This window comes from Myotis brandtii, unplaced genomic scaffold (assembly GCF_000412655.1).
Source record: "Myotis brandtii unplaced genomic scaffold, ASM41265v1 scaffold663, whole genome shotgun sequence".
In the NCBI taxonomy this organism is placed as follows: domain Eukaryota; kingdom Metazoa; phylum Chordata; class Mammalia; order Chiroptera; family Vespertilionidae; genus Myotis; species Myotis brandtii.
The window spans coordinates 8,065-29,164 of record NW_005370572.1 but is presented as its reverse complement, the minus strand read 5'-3'; the positions used below and the strand labels follow the sequence as shown (position 1 = coordinate 29,164).

Below are 21,100 nucleotides of genomic sequence, written 5' to 3'. Positions count from 1 at the left end.
CCCACCAATCCGCCCTGCTCTGTGCATGACAGGGGGCGGTGCCCCAACTCTCCAATCAGCCCTGCTCTGAGCCCGACCAGGGGCACCTAGGGATATCTGCCAAGGGGTCCCAGACTGCGAGAGGGCACAGGCCGGGCTGGGGGCCCCCCCCCCCCCCCCCCAGTGCACAAATTTTTGTGCACCAGGCCTCTAGTGTTTATAATAATTGGCAAAGTATGATTTGGCATTCCTGGTTTTTACAGTTCAAGGACAATCCAGAAGTAACTACACAATAATTGAATGAGTGATTGTTTGACATTCCTTTTTTCTTTTTTTTAGAAAGGATTTGAATGGCTCACAATTAGAAATAATGTGCCAGAAAATGACACTAAGAGCTATGGAGAAAGAGAATGTACTCCATCACAAAAATATAAGCTTTTTTATTTACTATAATTGATTATTAAATTTAGCTCCTTTCTTTTCTTCCTCTCTCCCAAGCCCCTCTCTCCCTCCCCGTTTCTTTCTTCTTTTTTTTTCTTTTCTCTTTGAGAAGTTCTCAAATAAATGAAGGGTGAGCAAAGGGAAGCCACATCCTCTTGTTTTGAGTAGAGTGAAGAGCAAACAAAACAAACCTCGAATCTATAAAAATATACTGCAAAGGAAAGGAATGTGGACATCAGATTAAAAATTCAGAAATTAATTCCGAAGGTGTTTCTTTGTTGGAGTTTTAACCTCCCCAGGAGAAATGACCTATAGATATGACAGCTGTAGTTTCCTCTAATTAAATAGCCATCTCCCCACTTGTCACACAAATGTACAACCCCAGTCATGCACACAGAGGTTCCCATTAGGCATTTGGTACTTCATTATTAAATAGAAATGAACAGCCAAGGTTACCAGACATTTAGGGAAACATGGCAAAAGCAGAGACTAATATATGTAAATAGGAAACAGGAACTTAAGAGAAATTGACCACAAAAAGAGAAAAATACTTCAAAATTATGATTAATATATTCTTATATTAATATTAATATATTGAACACGTGATATTTTAAAATATGTAATATATTCAAATATGTGATATATTCAAAGACTAAAGATAAAGTAAGCACAATTCTAGGTATACACATTCTTAAACCTTTGTCACTCAGCTCCACTTCCTTAAGAAGCTACAAGAGCATATGCCTCACTAAAGGGAGAAACTTAATCAAAAAAGGGAAATGCACATGTCATTCAGCCAGGCCTCCAGCCCAGATACAACCCCAGTCATGCACACAGAGGTTCCCATTAGGCGTTTGGTACTTCAGCCAGGCCTCCAGCCCGGGAGAGAAAGGAAGGAACTTGGACATTTGGTGAAGGGAAATCCCAACATGACAGCTGGCATCAGGCTTGTAGAACAAGGCTCAAGGAGGGCTATTGCTAGGATATTGCTTACTTTATTGTATAAGGTGGGGGCATATGTCTGGAGTGGAAAATGTGTGGAAGAATTAGTGATAGATACATAGAAAACCAAGAAATGAACAAAGCAAATGCTATCATAGTACACTACCTGGCTTCATTGCTAATGGTATTTACATAATCATAATAATCCAGGGGTCCTCAAACTTTTTAAACAGGGGGCCAGTTCACTGTCCCTCAGACCGTTGGAGGGCCAGACTATAGTTTAAAAAAAAACTATGAACAAATTCCTATGCACACTAAACCCCACAACACAGCGGGGCGAGGCCTCCATCAAGTTCGGACGCCAGGATTTGAGACACGAGTCATCAGGGTGTCTCTAGAGGCACAGACGGCCAACGAGTTCCAGGAACTCGCTCCTACATTGTATTTGTCTGGTCAGGAAACACAGTTCCCCGATCCTTTTGTAAAAGAACAACAGATTGCTAACCCGAGAGAGCTGCTGGGTTTGGGGGTTGCTTGGTTTGTCCCAATGTCCTCAGGGCAGCAGACAATCTGGGTGCATCAATGTGTGGGTGTCCCCGGAGCTGCACGAGGCTGGTAAGACGGGCCATCTCCTCCTCGTCCCCACGAGGCAGCCACGCGTGGCCTCTGATATCTGAGCTCCGTGCCCCCGCCTCTCATCAAGGTGAGTTGGTGGCCCAGAGTGTGAACTCCCGGAGGACAAGACTCACCAGCCTTTGCCACCTCTGCAGGGGTGCAGCCTACTCCTTGGGGCCCACAGGTGGGCCTGTTACCCGGGCTGAGCCTCTGCCCGCCTGGGTGCTGTGGTCCCAGGGCCTGTGGTAAGGAGATCATGGCCCCCAAAGATACCAGGTCACAATCCTTGGAGCCCGTGAAGGTGACCTTCAATGGCAAAGACTTTGCAGATGTGATTAAGTTAATGGCCCTCACATGGGACCCCGAGCACCATCCTGAGTGTCCCTTGACCAGGGCAGCGAAGGGAGATGGCACAGCGTGCGCAGAGGAGAAGGAGGCGTGACCACAGAGACAGGTGCAGTCACAGCCAAAGCTCACCTGGGACCACCAGCGGCTGGGAGAGGCAGGAGGCTCCCTCCCCTGAAGCCTTCAGGGGGAGCCCGGCCCTGCCAACACCTGGATTTTGGACTTCCGGCCTCCAGGAGAGAATACATTTCTGGTTGTCATAAGCCACCCAGTTGTCATCATTTGTCACATCCGTCACAAGAAACTTCAAGGTCGAAGCTCTGGGCCCGTCAGGGGCCCGCCTGGAAGGAGACACGGAAGCCAGACATGAGAAGGGTCTGGCCGTGACCCCCAGGCCAGCGCCCTGGGGCCACCTCGCATCAGGCAGGGTGCTCTTCTCGGGCGCCTGAGCCAGGCAGTCCTTGTTAGGACTCTGTCACAAAGGAGCCTCGATTCATAGTCAGGTCAGGTCGCGCAGAGAGGGTGCGATGCGAGAGACCAGGGCCACCCGGAGACGAGCACATTGCTGCCTGGGCGACGGCGCCGCACAGCCTCCATCTGCCCCAAGATGTTGTGGTGGGGCGGGGGGTGGGGGCGGGAGGGGGTTCTTAGCATATTCAATGAACTGAAAAGAGGCCAGTGAGCAAAAGGGGAAGGGAGTGTGAGATAAGGTGCAGAGGTTGGAAAGGAAGGGGCAAAAGTAATGTAGGGCCAGTGGTCTATTATAAGGATTTGGGATTTTCCATTAGAAGATTTTCAATGAAAGCAACATGATATGATTTACATTTAAACCTATCACCCTGGCTGCTGTGTTGAGAATGCAGGGAGACAGGGTGGAAGTTATTAAAATAAATCTAAGTGAGTGGTGATAGTAATAATAATGGATATGATGAAAAGTAGTTAGATTCTGGATCTTTTAAAAACATACAGCCAATGGTACTTGCTTATGGATGTAACATAAGGTGTGAGAGAAAGGTATCAAAAACAGACATCAAGGTTTTTGACCTGAGCAATCAGGAGTTTGGAATTATTATTTACTGAGATAACAAAGCCTGAAGAAAGGACAAGTTGGGTAGGAAAATATACTTATATTAATCTACAATCCATACAGTATATGCATATAGATCTGTCATTTCACAATTAATAATCTCCTTTCACACTCATGGATCTTACTTTTGTTTTTTGCTAAGGGAAGGTAAAAAAATTTGAGGCTATATTTCAAAGCATTTGAGCTACATGGAGGACAAGCAGCCATGGCCCCTCAAAGGGGTCACTCAGTACTTCTGGCATAGAACGGTGTTATACAGAAATACTCACCTGCTTAAAACTTGTGGTGGTGGGTTGTTCTGTGACCAGTTCCATTCAGCCATGTGTTACCTATAGGCTTAATTTCTCTGTTTACTCCATTTTGCCATTTGCTCTTAGATTTTATCCTACCAATGGCCCTGATGTATGTTGTGATAACTAATAGCCTCTTAAAACAGCTTTTACAAATATTGTGGCAGTTTATTGAGATTTTGTCCTGTCTAAAATACTGAGAGTTTGTCTGAGATACAGTTGTACAACGGGAATATTCCTGACCTAGTTTCCCGACTATGATTTATGAGACAATGAACTCCTTAACTAACGGAATATAATATCCCTGACTGCACGGGACACTTACTGTCACACGCTCGCTGTTGCAGAACTGATGAGCTTCCAGCCTCAGGTTGTTAAAAGTTAGTGTGACCTGCCTTCCTTCCTGCACAGTGATTCTCCACTCACAGATCCGGCCGTGAGGATTTGGGTTAGGGTAGTTGGGAGAAGTAAATGTTCCAGTAGGGCCCTGTAGATCTCCACCACATTCTGAAGGAGGAAGAAAAAAGGATTTCCAATGAAACCAAATCGACCCTTTCTATAAAGAATGTCCTCAAAATTAAAGTGGTTTCTTTTTCCATTCTCATATTTGACAAAATTATTGCCCTATTTATGTGGATTCTGAGAAAGAAGATACCTACTAAGAAGAGCTCTTGGTGGCTAACTGGGCTCAAATATAAAAAAACAAAGCCTAGCAGCCACTTCTACACGGGGAACTCTTATGAAAACTGCACTTCGGGGAGAAGCTCGCACTGAATTGTCGACCTGCACTGTGTTCCCACCATCTGAGCCAGCCCTTATAAAGGAGTTCCTAGAATCCTATTTCAACCAATAGGACTGAGGCTTTCCCCATCCAATCGTAGCTGCCCAGTTCTATCTCCATCAGGTTCTTCACCAACCAATCAGAGCAGCTCCATTCTGACCAATCAAACTGTGAAGATTTGGAGTCCTCATTTGCATGAGGATGGGCCAATCAGGGACTGGGAGTGGGGACTTCTGTTTATTTAAATCAGCTTCTCTCCCCTCTAGGACCATAGTTTCCCTTTTTATCTAAGAGTGAGTTTCCCTGGCTGGAGCTGAAACACCAAAGATGTCGCACCAGTGCAGAATGGAGCAGACCAGCACAGGGTGGAGAAGTCCAGCCAGTTGCAGAGCAGAGCTGTCTCCCTGGAGAGGGGCCTGGCCCCAGGGCTGCCTAATCCGGAGCTGCCTCACAGCCATGCTGTTTTCACACTGTGCTGTATCACAATTGAGCTGTTTTGCACTCAATAAAGTTTCCTCTTCACTGCACCCAAATTGGGGATTCCTGCTGGCATTAAATTGGCACCAACGACCACCAATGACATAACTATATGTATGCAAGGACTTAGACAAAACATTTGTATTCATTTCCTATTAATATTTAACCTTTGTTTCCATGGATGATAGTTCACAGCATTTTATCATCATGGCCCAAGAAATATAAGACCAATAAATGTAGTAATCTTAGAGTCAGGAAAATCAGCGGGCTAAAGTACTTATCCTCTTTGTTTTCTTTCCAGACAAGATCTTTATTTTACTTGAGTTTGTCAGGGAATTTGGAATGCAAATTCTGAGTAGGACTAATGGGCTGACTTCCTTAAAATGAATGTAGTACAACTCCCGTCCCCTTATATCTCTCCTAGTTCTGTTCCCTTCTTTTGTAGCATTGACCACAGGTGTGGTTTTCAATTATCAGTGTGACTGATTGACATCTGCCTCTCTACTAAGCTGTAAGGTCCAAGAAGACAGGAGTCGGGTATTTTAGTTTTGTTTTTTTGTGGGGTGTTTTGTCCAATTGCTATAACATCTGTGCCCAGCATAATGTCTATCCCGTGTAGGTGCTCAATAATATACATATTTACATAAATCCATGAACTTACCTTCCAGACTGGATTCAAACCGCAGTCTGAATCCTGGGGCAGTAAGAGAGTCATCTGTGACAAACCGGACCAAAGCAACATTGCTAGAAGTGTCCACGCTGTCAGGAATGATGTTTCCACAGTATCTGCCCAGTAAATTTCCTGTGAGAGTCAAATAAGTAAGTATGTATATGTCCAGGTAATTGATTTTATTTAAACTCTACTGGAGGTGTTCTGCACATATGAAGAAAGTAATTAAAGATAAGACCCTGTCCGTGAAGAAATGATAACCTCTGTCAAGAGAAGCAGGACAAATATGAATAAAAATAAATATATTCAAATATATGATGTGTAAGATAAAGGGCAACCAGTCATGGCAACGGCATCTCAGCACAATGAGGAAGGCTAGCTCATTTGTTTAAAGAAATGGTCGGAATAAATAGAGTGCATGTGTTCATCTCATATTATTTTCAGGCTACATTACCCTTTCTTCTCCTTACGCCACATAATGTCCCTCAAATAACTACATATGGCCCTGGAAGAATATGCTCTCTCCGTGGTCTCCAGGGTGAGCTATAGGATGACACGTGCGGCTCAGGACACCCATTGTTTATGGGTGTGTGGAGGGAGAGAAAGGTTGGCACTTCCCACATCTGATTGAGCTGCACTTCTTTGCCAAGAACAGACATAGTTTTGCCTTTCTTGGAAGTGAGGAATCTTTAGAGGCTGAGTGAGTACATGTGAAAATAAACACCCCCAAAGATAGCAGGCGTATTTTACTGACCAGAGGTATGGTTTTCCCAGATCTCAACAAAGTCTTTTTCACAGCCAGAGGAATTCTGAAGGTTAAAGTCTTCAAAATGGATGGTGAGATAGTGTCCTGAGGGACCCCTGAGATGCCACTCACATAATAAATCGTCTGAATATGCAAGTGTTGGGTATCCGATGCTTTGGATGACACCACTTTGCCCTGTCAATGTTCCCCCACACCGGGCTGCAAAAAAAAGAGCGATATTCTATTATAGATTTTTTACAATTTCACCAGCACATTTGAAAACTTTTATATGCCAAGTGAACATGAACTGAAGTTTCAAAAATTGTGAAAATGCTTGGTTAGTGCTCCCTTACTATTGGAAATCTACTATTGATGTACAGAGAAATGAAAGCACAAGTTCAATCCAATAATGGGAAATGAAAGACTGAAAGATTTGAAGGACATATTCTGTAATATCTCTTTAATTCTTGGGGTGCCATGTAAAATCTATCAGTTGCAATAACATTTCATTTCAAGAACCAACTGATAGATTGATAGGGCCTGCCCAGTATCCTGTGTTGGATTCTGAAGACTGAGTCCAACTTCAGCTGGGAAGGGTGCTGTGGTTCCTTTGTGATGCTGACCATTTCTAGTTTAACTATCAAATACACATTTTACTGCAGTAGCTTGTAGCTCAAGGCCTGAAAATTACTATTCGATTATTTTTCATTAGTCAGGTGTGATAGATTGAGTTATATATAATTTGCATCAGCTATGAAACAACCTATGGTATAGGTTAAATGTTATTACAACTGGGCTTTCCAAGTGTTGTATGCATCAAATATGTTTGGTTAATGTCCAGGACATATTATAGTGAATTTTTTAGGTAAGGAAATCAAAACACTGAAGAACTCTTTGCTTTTTGTCTACTGACTGATTTGGCACTAGAGGCTTAGGGGGGAAATCGACTCAATGATCTGTTAATGATGAGGAGTTCAAAATCACTATTTTAAATATAGTTAACATTTACTAAAGAGTTTTGCTATTTAAAATAATAAATATTTCATAATAATAGGAAGAAACAAGAATTTGATTTGACTAATGTGTTTTTCATAAACAAGTTAGAACAAAATACAAAATATTCAAATTTATAAAAGTGTTTTAAAATGGAAATCAAAGTAAAAATTAATGACTTTGCAGTTTTAAACATTTATATTCCTTACTTATTTCTATCATTAAAATTAGGCAGATGGAAAGACTTCTTTTATAATTGTGTGTGTGTTTTGTTTTAATGTATTTATTCTATCCCTACTTTCTTACTGAATATAAAAAGTGTTACCTATAGAATACTTGGCCTTGAATCCCACACGAGTGGAGTCGTTGTCAGACCGGAATCTCAAATATATCACCTCTCCTGAGGACAACTGACTTCTGGGCAAAGAGGTACCACACAACTTGGAAATTATTGGTGCATTTGAATCAGCTCCATCTCGCAACTCAAGATAATTGGATGTACAGCTAAAGTGAAAGAAAATTCTGTTTAATATATGAAGACAATTGCTTTGACATATTTTGCTAGAAAAAGATTTCACTTACTTTTTCCAAGGGCATTATTAAGTTAGCTTTTCTGGAGCAGAAGACACTGCACCAGAGTCAATTTAAGTGTCATTTCACTTCAAAATACTCTATAATATTCTTCCTAACCATGACACACAGTTTAGTTAGAAGGTAAAAAAGGGGGTGGGGGTTTACATGTACCACACTGAAGAATATTCATTTTCCTCCCATATTCTGCATTAGTTTTATTTATAAGTTTAAAAGTCATTGTCAAATTACCCCCTAGGAATTTAAAAAACACTCAAGTATTTTATTTCACATGATGATTCAACGCATTTCATATGACAAAGATGAACTCTCTCTTGACAGCTCTGTGACCGGGCTAATGGACAGTCTGAGCTGGAATTTTCTATGTCCATAAAAGGGATCAAGTATTTACCCAGTTTTTCTTGAGTCAATCAGCCAATTAATGCTCACTGAGTGGGAGAGTGGCCTTGATAAGGTGCCCATACATGGCAAACAAGAGCTCTTGTAACTAAGATTTGTACCAGACACATATTCATGCAAATGTATGCACACTTTTGTTAAATGAGAAAAAATACAGATTTTTTTTTCTTTTTGCCTATTCCCTTTGTATTCCACATAGTAAGACTTACTTTCTGGTGTGTTATCTTTCAGAATTCTTATTAAATAGAAATTAGAAATTGTACTGTACTTGCTTTAGTCCTGTCTCTGAAACAGGTGACCTCTGATGTCACATAATACAAATTTCCATTTGTTAAACAGATATTTTATCATTTATGACACTCAGTGTGAGGCTGGGCAAATAAATCCTCATCTAGCAGAGACACTACACTTTTCCTGTGAGAGGAAGAGCAGATCACATAAATCTCAAACAGCCATCCTCAATGTCTTTTGGAGGATGTGCATGGGGTCACGAGGGACAATATCTGTAAACGATCTGCTCAGCTGACGGGAGAGTGTCTGGCAGGCAACGTTTTCAGCCTGGAGGCCTTACGCATTTCCCTTTTGCATCCCTAGATTATCTATGCAGTACATGTTGCTGAGAAATGAAGAAGAAAATTGTACTGAGACATAACAGCTAACAAAACAAAACAAAACAAACAGCTCTGGCAAGGAGAAAAATTAAATGTAGGTGACCTACTTGGGTGTTACTTCAATATTGAATTGATCTTCAAACTGTAGCCTTATGAGCTTTCCAGGAGGAGCAGCTATGAGCCAAATGCAATCAGCGTGCTGCGGATAATTGTCCGGGTGGTTGGGCGAGGTCACGTAGCCAACAGAATCCACATCATGGATGTAGATATTACCCCCGCAGGCTGTCAGGAAACACAGTTAAATCAATCTACACTCTGGAGAAAGAGCATGGAATCAACTGCCACGATCATTAAAAAAAAAAAAAAGCTCTTTATCTGTATTTCCAATCTCAATTTTCTTTCATCTGAAATTATTCTTATTTACTTTTTAAGCAAATAAATTCTGAATTTGCTATCAAGGAAGCTAACAAGTATGCCACTTTTTAATTTTCCAAACCATTTATTCTCTCTGGAAGTTGCATTTTTCCTTAAAGTCAACACAATGATATGGCACACAGGGCAAGCAGCAGGACATCTTGGGAGCAGTACCATAGACCACCACTTAATAAGCATGTGAATGCACTAGTGCTAATAACTGCCCACTGGCTGTTCAGTTCAGTAGAATGATGCAGTGCTGTGATCTTAATGTGTTTAAAAGACTTAGCAGGTATAGTAGTATATTTACACAACTCTGCGGGCAATCACTCATTATGTTTCTTCAGGTTTTAGATGCATTTTTTCAAGAAGAAAAACGAGCTTTTAAACTTTTCTAGAAGACCAAAGTATTATGTAAAAAATACTTTCATTTTATCAACAAATATGTTGGGCACTCTTAGCAAACAAACCAAGCAATAAACTGGCTAACCTGGGTACTAACCATACCAATGAAATGAACCTGTCCAATACCTTAGCCTCACAGATACCAGATCTACTAAATCCTATTGATATTTATTTCCACTCTCATTAAGCCACATCTGGTCATTTCCTGAATTTTGTCATTACCCAGAACTCCTTCATCTCTGAAGATGTAAATTTCTTTGCCGTAAACTCCCTCGCTTCTGGTGTTTCTTTCAGAATTCTTACAAAATCTCAATTTTATGGTTGTATTCTATTGAAATCATTCATTGAAATTGCTGCCACTACAATTGCATGTTCTCCAATCTCAACACGGTGAAGCAGTCCTCCCATGTTTTATGTAAATTACAACAGTTATTTAAAGCTTGACTGTACTATCCCTTCATTCTCGCCATTTCCTTTCTAGTCTCAGCCCCTGACTAGAAGGTCTCCTTCAGCAAGAAAGCAGGAGTCAGATGAGACGGCTCTCCATTTGCAATCCTTTCGTTTGTTACCATCCTTAATAAATTCATTCGTTTCTCCACCCACCTTTACTTCCCCTTGCACACTGCCTTCCTGTATATCTGGGTTGGGCTCTCATTCCTCAGGGACCTTGCCCTATTCAATCCCTCCACTTATGCTTTTAATCTGTCTCTCTCCTCCTTGCTCCTTTGATCTTTCCATATATCACAAGCTCAAGTAATTTACAGTCACTTTACTTCCTCACCACCTTCTTTTTTATCTTCTTCACCCTCCCTTCACTTTTCAACCCTATGAAAGCACTTTTGTCCTGGTCCACACTCGCCTCACAGTTGTGTACCCAAAGGTCTTTTTAAGCCTTCATTCTGTATCCACAGCATTTAACATGTTTGGCCACATCTTCCCTTTTTATATTTTTGTCTCTTAGCTTCCTGGACACTAAGCTCTTCTCTCCTTGTTTTATCCCTCTCATCATTCCTCCTTGAGTGCCTTTTATTAGGCCTTTCCTGGCATTGCTGGAGATCCCCAGGAATCCCTCTGTAGGCCCTTCATCTTCTCAATCTAAATACTTTTCTGATTGTCATTCATCCTCATGACTTAAACTACAACCAGCCTGCTAATGGTTCAGGTATTTCTAAATTCAATCCAGATCCCTGTTCCCATCTTTACACCCCTGTTCCAACAGCCTATTGGACATCTCCAATGAATGTGTTTCAGAGATTTCACACTGACCATGTCCTAAATGGACCTTATTATCTACTCACCATCTATTCTAGAGGTCCATATGAGTAAATGACAGCATCATCGTCCCTTCTAATTAAGTCCATCTTTGTTACCTTATTTTTTTCCTTAATACTTTTTACCGTATGACATACTGTATATTTTATGTTATATGTGTTTTAACACTAAAATTAAGTTCCTGAAGACATATATTTTATTTGTTTATTGCTATATCTCCAGGAGCTAGTATAGTGTCTGTCACATGGCAAGTTCTTAATGTTTGTGAAATAAAAGTATCCAGCCAGAAACCTATGGGCCATCTACGGTGCTTCCCATCCCTTCCCTTCGCCCCCACATCCAGCTGACCCCCAAATCCACTCAAGTCCATATTTATAATATCTCTCAATATGCCCTCTCCTCTACATTCTCACTGACATTGCCTTAGTTTAGGGCTTAATACTTTTTTGCTGAATTACTCTTTCATCTGGTCTCTCTACCTTAGTCTTCCTCCTTTCAATGTGTTTTCAGTGCTGCAGCCACACTGATGTTTCTAACCTGATCATGCCACTCATGCTTTGGATTAAGATCGTCCAAGGGCTCCCCATTGCCTTTCAGTTAAGATCATAACTCCTTATGGTGGCAGCTATGGCCCTTAGCATTATGATTCCTGCCTGCTTCACCATTATTTTTAACTCCTTTTGACTCAGTTTTGAATTATTTCAAATCCATGGATATGCCTTGTTGCATGACCATTGAGAATTTATATGTTGTCCCATCTTTTCCTCACCGATTGGCACATCTCTATTCATCTCGTTCCTCTGCAGCCTTCTCTAATCCTCCAGGCTGGGCGAGGTGTTTCTCTCACATGTTTGCATAGCTCCTGATGCATTCCTCTCTCTAGCACTCACCATGCCATGTTCTAATTGTACCTTTGCTTGTCTGTCTCTTCCGCTGCACTATGAACTCCTTGGTAGTTTGCAAGGTGTAAAGCACTTGGTAAATGTTTGCTTAATTAATTAATAGGTCAATTAATTGATGAAAATAAAGAGTATTGAGCACAGAAACATGGAAATCTCAATCAGTTGTCTCTGGGGAAAGATGGTTTAGAAATAGGAGAATTTGGTGTCAAAGGCTGAGAAATGGTAGTGGCAAAGAAGTTAAGTGTGGTGGAAAGATAGATGGGGGGGAGTAAAAGACTGTAATTAGGGGAAATGGTTGAATTAGAAAGTTGGGAGAAACAAGAGTGATCAAAATCTTGGGGTTTCCCAGCAATGGAAAATAGGAGAATTTGGTGTCAAAGGCTGAGAAATGGTAGTAGCGTAGAAGTTAAGTGTTAAGATAAGGAAAGATAGATGGGGGAAGTAAAAGGCTGACTGTGTAACTAGGGGAAAGGGTTGAATTAGAAAGTTGGGAGAAATGAGTGATCAACATGTTGGGGTTGCCCAGCAATAGAAATAAAAAGACAGCTAAGTCTAATATTAAGGTCAGAAAGATGGGGAGACAGTAATAGCCATACCATTCTTACATGAATAGAGGGTACACAAAGGAATAATAAAAGAGTCACAGTGTTTGCAAATAGACCTTTAGTTTATCCAAATTCCCACTAAATGTTGATTTAAGAAATATAATTCAAAACTAAGTCTAGCATGGGTATAGATGGAGAGGCAGAATTCTGTGGTGTGGGCTGAAGTCTCCTCTCTAGACACACGCACTGTTACTCTACCAAGTCTCAGGACCTGGTGAAATCCTGCCCAGCCATGACTCAGCAGCAAAGCTCAGTGTGGAGACAGGAGGGAGGAGGACTCCTGACCTACAGTGTGATGGTGCTATTGTCACAGAGCTGTGTCTTCAAAGGATCCTTTCAAGTGCCAGAGCCACTGTGCTGGGAAGTGACGGAACCTACTTGAGCTATTAGATGATTTTCTGTATCTGTTGATGGAGACCTATTTTTCTTTCCCAAAATGAAGAAATTATGCTGACATTAATTCTAATATTTTGGATAATGTGTAATAAAGCCTATAATGTCATAGATTAATATGTATTTGAAATATATTCAAAAATCTGAGACTGAGATCATAGAATTATCCTAAAATCCTATTACCTAAGCTTGAAGCAAAGACATACTCTCTACTGATAATACGATTTTATTTGAAGTTATGCCTTTTTACTTATTTATTCAATTAAACATTATGCAAAAATAAAATGTCACAAAATTAAATTGTTACAGTAGAATTAAATTTAATTATAATCAAGTATAATTAAGCAAATATAATTAAGTAAAGATTAGTACTGTAATATATATAATTAAATGGGTAACAGAATCAGAGGATTATGTATTCACTTAAAAAGAAACATAAAAATGATTACAAAACAATGTAATTATCATTCTTTACAATGTTTCTGTAAGTGAATGAAACTTATAGTTAGGTATTTTATAATGGAGAAGTCTAAGAAATTTCAGGGATCATTAAGATCAATTCAATTTATGCTCATGGAGAATTTTACTTTTTTTATTCTCTTGTTATGTGGCCTTGGGGTGGGGTGGGGGGCAGAAATCTAAGCCTTCTTTTACTTATCTGTAGAATGGGAACAATGATACCTTCCTTTGAAAGTAGTCATGATGACATATTGAATGTATATAGCATAAAGTAAGTGCTTGATAATAGGTAGCTATTCTCATTACTCTTATTTCAGAAAAGAAAACTTTACATATTTTTTTCTCAAGTCTATTTAAACAAGGAAGGCCAAACAATCACAGGAAAATTACAGACATTATTCTCAGTGAAAGTACTTACCTAAACTCTTTGCCTCATATTTGATCTTAAATCCTTGCCCTCCATTACTATTATCAGAAATGAACTGAACGAACATTTGATTATCTGAGGTGAACAGAGTGGATGAAGGGCGACTGCCACAAAAATGACCATTTCCTCCATGAGGTCCCATGGGTGGAGAAGAGATGTCAGGTCCATTTTTTAGCTGGAAATACAAATTAAAATTCTATACATTTCTTCATATTAATAAGGATTAAGTACAAAAGTTTATTGACTTATGTTCCAGGAGAGAAATATCATCATTTTGTTTTCTGAATGAAGTCTGCAGAGAAATAATTAGAAAGAGTAGCAAACAAGACCTACCCCCAGGTAGTCCCCCTCGTTACAAGAAGAGTCCCCATTTGCAATCTGGAAGGGCTGCTCAAAATGGACAGCGATGGTCAGGCCACTCTGAACCAGGACGTGCCAAGAGCAGTTGAGGTTGGGAGGGTAGGTCTCCGGATAGTTGGGTGATGTGATAATTCCTCTGTTTGCATGCAAATATCCACCACAACCTTCCCAAGAAGAAACAAAGAAAATTAATTTTTAAATTGAAATTAAAGAAACCCTTTAAATAACATTAGGCTTTTCTATTTTTCTTGAGGATTTTCAAACTTAGGCAGTAGAAATGTGGTTTGAAAATAACTGAGGCCAAAGTGTAGAAAATGAATAGCACAACAAGTATTTTTTTGGTGCACATTATTGGGTACTTGTTTTGTTGTTGTTGCCAATATTAAGAAAGGGAAGTAAGCAACAGAAACAAATTGCTTTCATGAAGTTTACTTTCCAGATGAGTAAGACACACAATAAACACATAATATGTGAGATGGTGTTAAGTTCTACAAAGAAAAATGAACAGGGAGAGGGCTAGTGGTACTGTATTGTCTGTGGAAGTTAGAGAAGGCCATGTTGTTGGGGTAACATCTGAGCAGGACCTGAATGAAATGAGAGACTGGGCCGTAGGCTTTGTGAGAGAAAAGCATTCCAGTCCAGAAAACATTTGGTGGAAAGGCTTGACATGTTAATGGTAGGTATGTCATGAAAGTCAGAATGCACGCAGCTGAGTGAGAGATCCAAAAGGTAGCAGGGTAGGTCATGCAGGAAACTAAAAAGACTGATTTTTAATCAGAAAAGGAAAACATTGAAGGGTTTTGAGCATCTGCAGGGCATGCTCCGACTTAACTTTTAGAAGAATCACTCTTTTTGCACTAAACTGTGAGAGAGTAGAGAAAAGCAGCAGCAGGGTGCCCACTAAAGGGGTGATTTCTTGAGTCTAAGGAGAGATGACAGATGCCTAGACTGGGGGGAGAAATACTTGAGTCTAAGGAGAGATGATAGATGCCTAGACTGGAGGTAGAAATGGTGGGAAGTGGTGAGAATCTAGACATATTGTGAGAGTAGAACCATTTTTATTTGCTGATGATTAGGATTTATAGAGTGAGAAAAGATGAATCAAGAATGATGCCAAGCTTTTTGGTTTCAATAGCTAGAAAAAAATATACTTCAAATAAAATTGAGAAGAATGTAGCATGAGAAAATTTTGGAGGGGTGGTGGAAAATCGGGGGGGTCAAGAGTTCAGTTTTCCACATGGCAACTTTATTTATCATGAGCTGTCATACATATGAGATACATGAGAGAGTGAGAGGCTGGGAGTTCAGGAAAGAGAATGGTCGGAGCAGGCAGTAATTTGCCAGTTGTCAGGCACTGAACAGCTCATCAGTGAGTGAGAGCTGCGAGTTCACACAACTAGCTAAATCGCAGAGGTGGGAATTTATCTTAGGTCTGTCTGATTCCAAAGCCCATTCTGTTAAACCACTATGCAGCCTGCCTCCCTTGAGAAAGACAATATATCTTCAATCGCTCTCTACTTTATAAAAGACATAAATAGTGAGAGAACGTTAATTTTTAAGGTCTAGATTGATAATCTACTTTAAAATTATGTTTTTCAGTTAAAAGCATGAGAGCCTTTTGATATTTCATATTCCATGAAATACTTCTTGAACTTTAATCTAGCTTGAATTGAAAATTATTATTGGACTTCACATTTTGTCAAGATCTGAAAGTCTCAATCACACTACACTTGATAGCCTGCCATATACTGTGCACATTCTCTAACTCATCAAATCCCTATTTCAAGACCAGCAAACTCTTCCTGTCACCCTCCAAATGAATGATTTCGACCAAGGGATTTATGAAGATATCTTCTGTATTGCTTTGACCGGTTATTTCCGGAACTGATGATAACTCTTACTTACTGCTCCTTTGATGTGTTATGACTTTGTGCAGTCTCCTAGTTCCAGCCGCAGCTAAGCTGAAATTTTATTTTAAAGATCTTACTCTTGTGCCTACTGTGGAGGGAAGATACCCCACCCAGATGCCCCACCGTTTTGTATAACTTGGCCAGTTTCTTCGATCAGGACTCAGTTCCTGACATAAGGATAGCCATCCAGAGGCTGGGCAGAGACCGTGTGCTCTGATTTACAACAAACCTGTGTCCTAGCATGGAAAAATGAGCAGAGTAGATTAGAGAAAGAGCAAGAGATAGGCGAAATGAAGGAGATAAGACTAATACATTAGGTCACATTACTCTTGTGAAAGGAGGCATTGAAGCCCGCCCTGGTCACACTGAAGTCCGAGGTGAACCGGAGCCACATGTACTCTCCAGTGGACCGGATGGGTCCCGGGATCTCTCTGCCACAGAGAACTGCCAGCTGCTGGGCCATGTTATTGTCTCCTGGAATCAAGGAAAGGAAACACCAGCATAAAAATATGCCTACAGACTCTCCTCCACCATCATTTGCAACCCAACCAAAGCAGCTCACAATTTTTCTCAGAACATCTGCATCCCCAGCACATAATGTGATTCTCAAATAGAAGGGCAGTCCAGGGACTACATCATTCTGGCTCCAGTTTGTAATGGTACCACCTGCCTTTTTCTTTACCCTTTTTGATAAACACTTCTCAGAAAGTTGCCACTGTCTTTCTAAAAACTGACTGCCGGTTCTTGCTGACACTGAAACTCAGAATCAGAGCACAGGATTGGGAGTGACTGTGGACCAGTGCTGATGTGTGCATTTAACACCGATCTAAATGATTCCTATTGCTGGTCAAGTATCTCAAACAAGGAAAAGGTTGGTTCTTCAGCCTCAGATCCTATACTAATGTTATAAGGTCATTTGCCGAGATGTGTGCCTTCAGCTCCAGAGGTGTTTTTAGTTTTTCTTGTTTAACTCTTCATTTGTTAGTTGTTGTTTGTTTTGCTGATAAAAGGACACGTGTGTCCATGTGTGGAGGATGAGAAAAAATAGGTTCCCCAAGTGTGCTCCTTCAGAGACTCGAAGGAGGCTGGGTCACCTCATGCCCCTTTTCCTTCGGCTTCTCTTGGATAAGTGTCAGTCAAAACAACTGTGCCAGTCCAAGCTGGAATGGAGCAGAGGAAATTATAACAGACTTGGATTCCTTGGCTGGGAAAACACATTGTATTTTTTCCCAAAGGCAGAGAATTAATGAATGTCAAGCTTATAAAAACAAAAATAGGATATGAGACATGAGGAGAGTTGCCCTTTCACATAACCAGCAAAAAGAGTCCTTTTGAACACTGACCCACTACCTAAAACTCATTATTAACTACTTCAGTAAACAAGTCATTCTCTGTAATTACAAACGTAATGGCATAGCTATAAATCCAAGATGCTTGAAAAGGCATTCTTTGGAGGGTTTCTGACTTCTAGAAACTTTTGTATTTTTTGTCGTTTAAAATTTTATCTCTAACTTTTTTTGCATTTGTCTTCACTATGCTATTTTGTTACACATTTCACACAAAATTGCTTTTGTTAGCTTATTCTGTAATCATGTGTATTGCCAAATTTTGAAGTTATTATACATTAGTATTTATTTAATATGTGTATATTTTACCTCTCAGGGAGACTGAGGATTTCTTTTCTAAACTTCACCAAGACTGCTGAAGCAATGCTTGTCTGTAAATAACTACTTATTGGTGAACTAAAGACTTAGTAGATAACCCCATAACCACAAGATGGTTTGTCCTCCCCAAGTCTCCATAATAAACACTGCAGTATTTCTAGAGCTTCCCACAACCTCAGTATATGGATTGCAGCAGGAATGAAACTGATCTTTAGAAGAGACGGACAAGTCAAAGATCAGTAAAGGAATAGGACTAGAAGGTCATTTGGGGATTCACTCTCCAGCCCAGCATCATCATTTTAGAGACATGGAAGCTAAGGCCCCAAGAGTATTAGCAGCTGACCTTTATTGAGCAATTACTATTAACACTTTGAGTGCTTCATGGGTAATGCTTGGTTATAGCCCCACAGTAACACTATTTGGTAGTTGTCACTATTATCCTCATTTTGTAGACAGGAAACAGTCTTAGAGGAGATATATAATTTGTCAAAGGGCATTGAGCATAAAAGTCAACAAGGGTTTGAAACCTTAGCCAATTAACTCCAGATGCCCAAACTATGCCATTACATGATTTATTTAAGAGCATAAAGAAAGATCTAGGAATCAAAGGATTACTGATTTTTGGTACATTTTTTTATTTTCCCTTTTTCTTTCTCCTTCCTCTCTTCCTCCCTCCCTTCCTTCTTTTCTTAACTTTTTTTTAGGTCTAATGTAGTGTCATGGAGCCTCAGTTTATGGAAATCTTTGGTATGCAGAATTTGTTGGGGCATGGTCTGGAAAAGGCTGATTCAATTTTGAAGCATGACAAAATGAGTAAGCAGGTGGGAGAGTGACTCAGCTCTCCCAGGAAAGCCACGGGGGCCTCTGTGGGGGCCCAGGAATGCCCACAGCCATCAGAGGGCCCTGAGGCTATGATGACTGACCAATGGGCTCTAGATATTTGCTTCAAAATGTTCTATGACATTGCTACTCAGAAGTAAAAATATGGTTGGACAAAGAACAAATAATTGAAGTGGGACTTAAAATTTAATTCTAAAATATATTACCACTGTGTGTATGAAAAAAAACAACCAGCAATTAACACATAGCAGGCATTCAATAACTACTTCGTAAATGAATAAATAAACAGATACAGAAAGAATTAACTTATTGGGCATCTACTCACATAAAATATATTACCACTGTGTGTATGAAAAAAAACAACAACCAGCAATTAACACATAGTAGGCATTCAATAACTATTTCTTGAATGAATAAATAAACAGATACAGAAAGAGTTAACTTATTGGGCATCTACTCAATCTGTTGGTGAACAAAAAGGAATCTATATGGATAACTCACACAACCAATTAAAAATATTGTCATTGTTTTGGCATATACTTCAATTAACGAAGTTCTTTAAAGCAGCTCTATGTCTCAGTAAGAACACCTTCATTCTACAAAGAGAATATGATGAAAACTCTTTTAGAAATATCTCAAAATAAGTTGAAATTTAAATCAAACTATTCAAATTCTCCATATACCAAAGGCCAGGGTTTTTGCAATCATTACTTTTCCTGTTCCTCACAACAACCTCCTGAGTTAGATGTTAGTCTCTTTCACAGACGATAGAACAATCTTGGAGCCATTTAGTAATGTGTGCAAGGTCACCCAGAAGAAAAGTTATTGGTGGGACAAAATCAATAAAAGTGATTTTTTAAAATAACCATAATTCACCCATTGACACAGTTACCTACTGAAGATTTTTTTTTTAATTTCCACTGGGTTCTGAATATTTGGAATATGCATGTCAGGATGCACACATGTTATTGCATAAAAAATTTAAACTTTTAATATCCATGGGAATGCCTTGATATGAGGAAAGATGATAGTTCCTCTGGGCAATGTCCTGACAGCTGATTATTGATAGGAAAAGGGGGGAAAGTTATGATTTATTATGTTATCCTGTTTGTATGATTAATTTGATTCTTCACTTAGGATCCAACCTCTACAGAAGGAAAATAAAGCACCTTTGCCATTAATTTTTCTCACTGTTTAAACCAAGAGCTTGCACACTAGCAACCTGTGAGCCGAAAGCAAGCAAACACATGTTTGTTTGAGCCCCCAGATTACTCTGAAGCATTTTTCATTAATTTAACATTTGGAAAGTTCTATATTTCTTACATCTCCTAAAAAATAAGATCCATAACTTTGAGCCTGCATTCCTAATAGCTACCCCTTCAATTCTGTTCTCCATTTTAACACTTCACTGTTTATGCTATCTGTTGTCTAGGTAGGCATTTGAAGTTGCAACATCTACCATGTAGAGAAGTGGTTCTCAAACTTTAGAGGCCATCAGAATCACCTGGGGGCAGGGACGCGGGGGCAGGCAAGTGAACCACTTCAAATCAAGGGCAAAATGTAAGGAGGTGCTAAAGATCTTAAAAGATAAATAATATTTTAGTGCAGTATTTAAAAAGTGACTTTAATGTAAAATGAACAAAATACTAAAATTTTAAATAAAGGCAGTCCCTGACTGCAGTCTGCCCAGTCCTGTCTTACTCTCCTGACCCTAATCTTGGCCCTGCCTGATGAGCTTCTGAAATCACAGATCTGGGACCCATCCAGAGACTTTCTGGTTTAGTAGGTCTGGGATGGGGCTTAGAATTTGCATTTCTAACAAATTCCCTGGTGATGTTGATATTGCTGGGCTGGGGACCACACTGTGGGAAACACTGGCTGGAGGTTATGGCTTTAAGTGAACCACTTCAAATCAAGGGCAAAATGTAAGGAGGTGCTAAAGATCTTAAAAGATAAACAATATTTTAGTGCAGTATTTAAAAATTGACTTTAATGTAAAATGAACAAAACACTAAAATTTTAAATAAAGGCAGGACCTGACTTTGCAGTCTGCCCAGTCCTGCCTTACTCTCCTGACCCTAATCTTGGCCCAGCCTGCCGAGCTTTTAAAATCACAGTTCTGGGACCCATCCAGAGACTTTCTAGTTTAGTAGGTCTGGGATGTGTAGGCATTCAATAACTATTTTGTGAATGAATAAATAAACAGATACAGAAAGAATTAACTTATTGGGCATCTACTCACACTGTTGGTGAACAAAAAGGAATCTATATGGATAACTCAAACAACCAATTAAAAATATTGTCAATGTTTTGGCATATCTTTCAATTAATGGAGTTCTTTAAAGCAGCTCTATGTCTCAGTAAGAACACCTTCATTCTATAAAAGGAATATGACAGAAACTCTTTTAGAAATATCTCAAAATAAATTGAAATCTAAATCAAACTATTCAAATTCTCCATATACCAAAGGCCAGGGTTTTTGC

General features: G+C 39.8%; 1 protein-coding gene across 1 annotated transcript in view; it reads right to left on the bottom strand.

Moving 5' to 3' along the window:
- The window catches only part of LOC102263468 (cubilin), a gene marked incomplete at its 5' end in the record, with an annotated part of 113,991 nt that overhangs the window by 85,125 nt on the left and 7,766 nt on the right, over positions 1–21,100 (bottom strand). The window contains 8 exons of the mRNA XM_005880961.2: positions 4,025–4,206; positions 5,619–5,759; positions 6,382–6,591; positions 7,691–7,869; positions 9,074–9,248; positions 13,835–14,018; positions 14,177–14,367; positions 16,441–16,587. Of these exons, the coding sequence (XP_005881023.1) occupies positions 4,025–4,206; positions 5,619–5,759; positions 6,382–6,591; positions 7,691–7,869; positions 9,074–9,248; positions 13,835–14,018; positions 14,177–14,367; positions 16,441–16,587 (1,409 nt within the window). The remainder of the gene's footprint in view (positions 1–4,024; positions 4,207–5,618; positions 5,760–6,381; positions 6,592–7,690; positions 7,870–9,073; positions 9,249–13,834; positions 14,019–14,176; positions 14,368–16,440; positions 16,588–21,100) is intronic.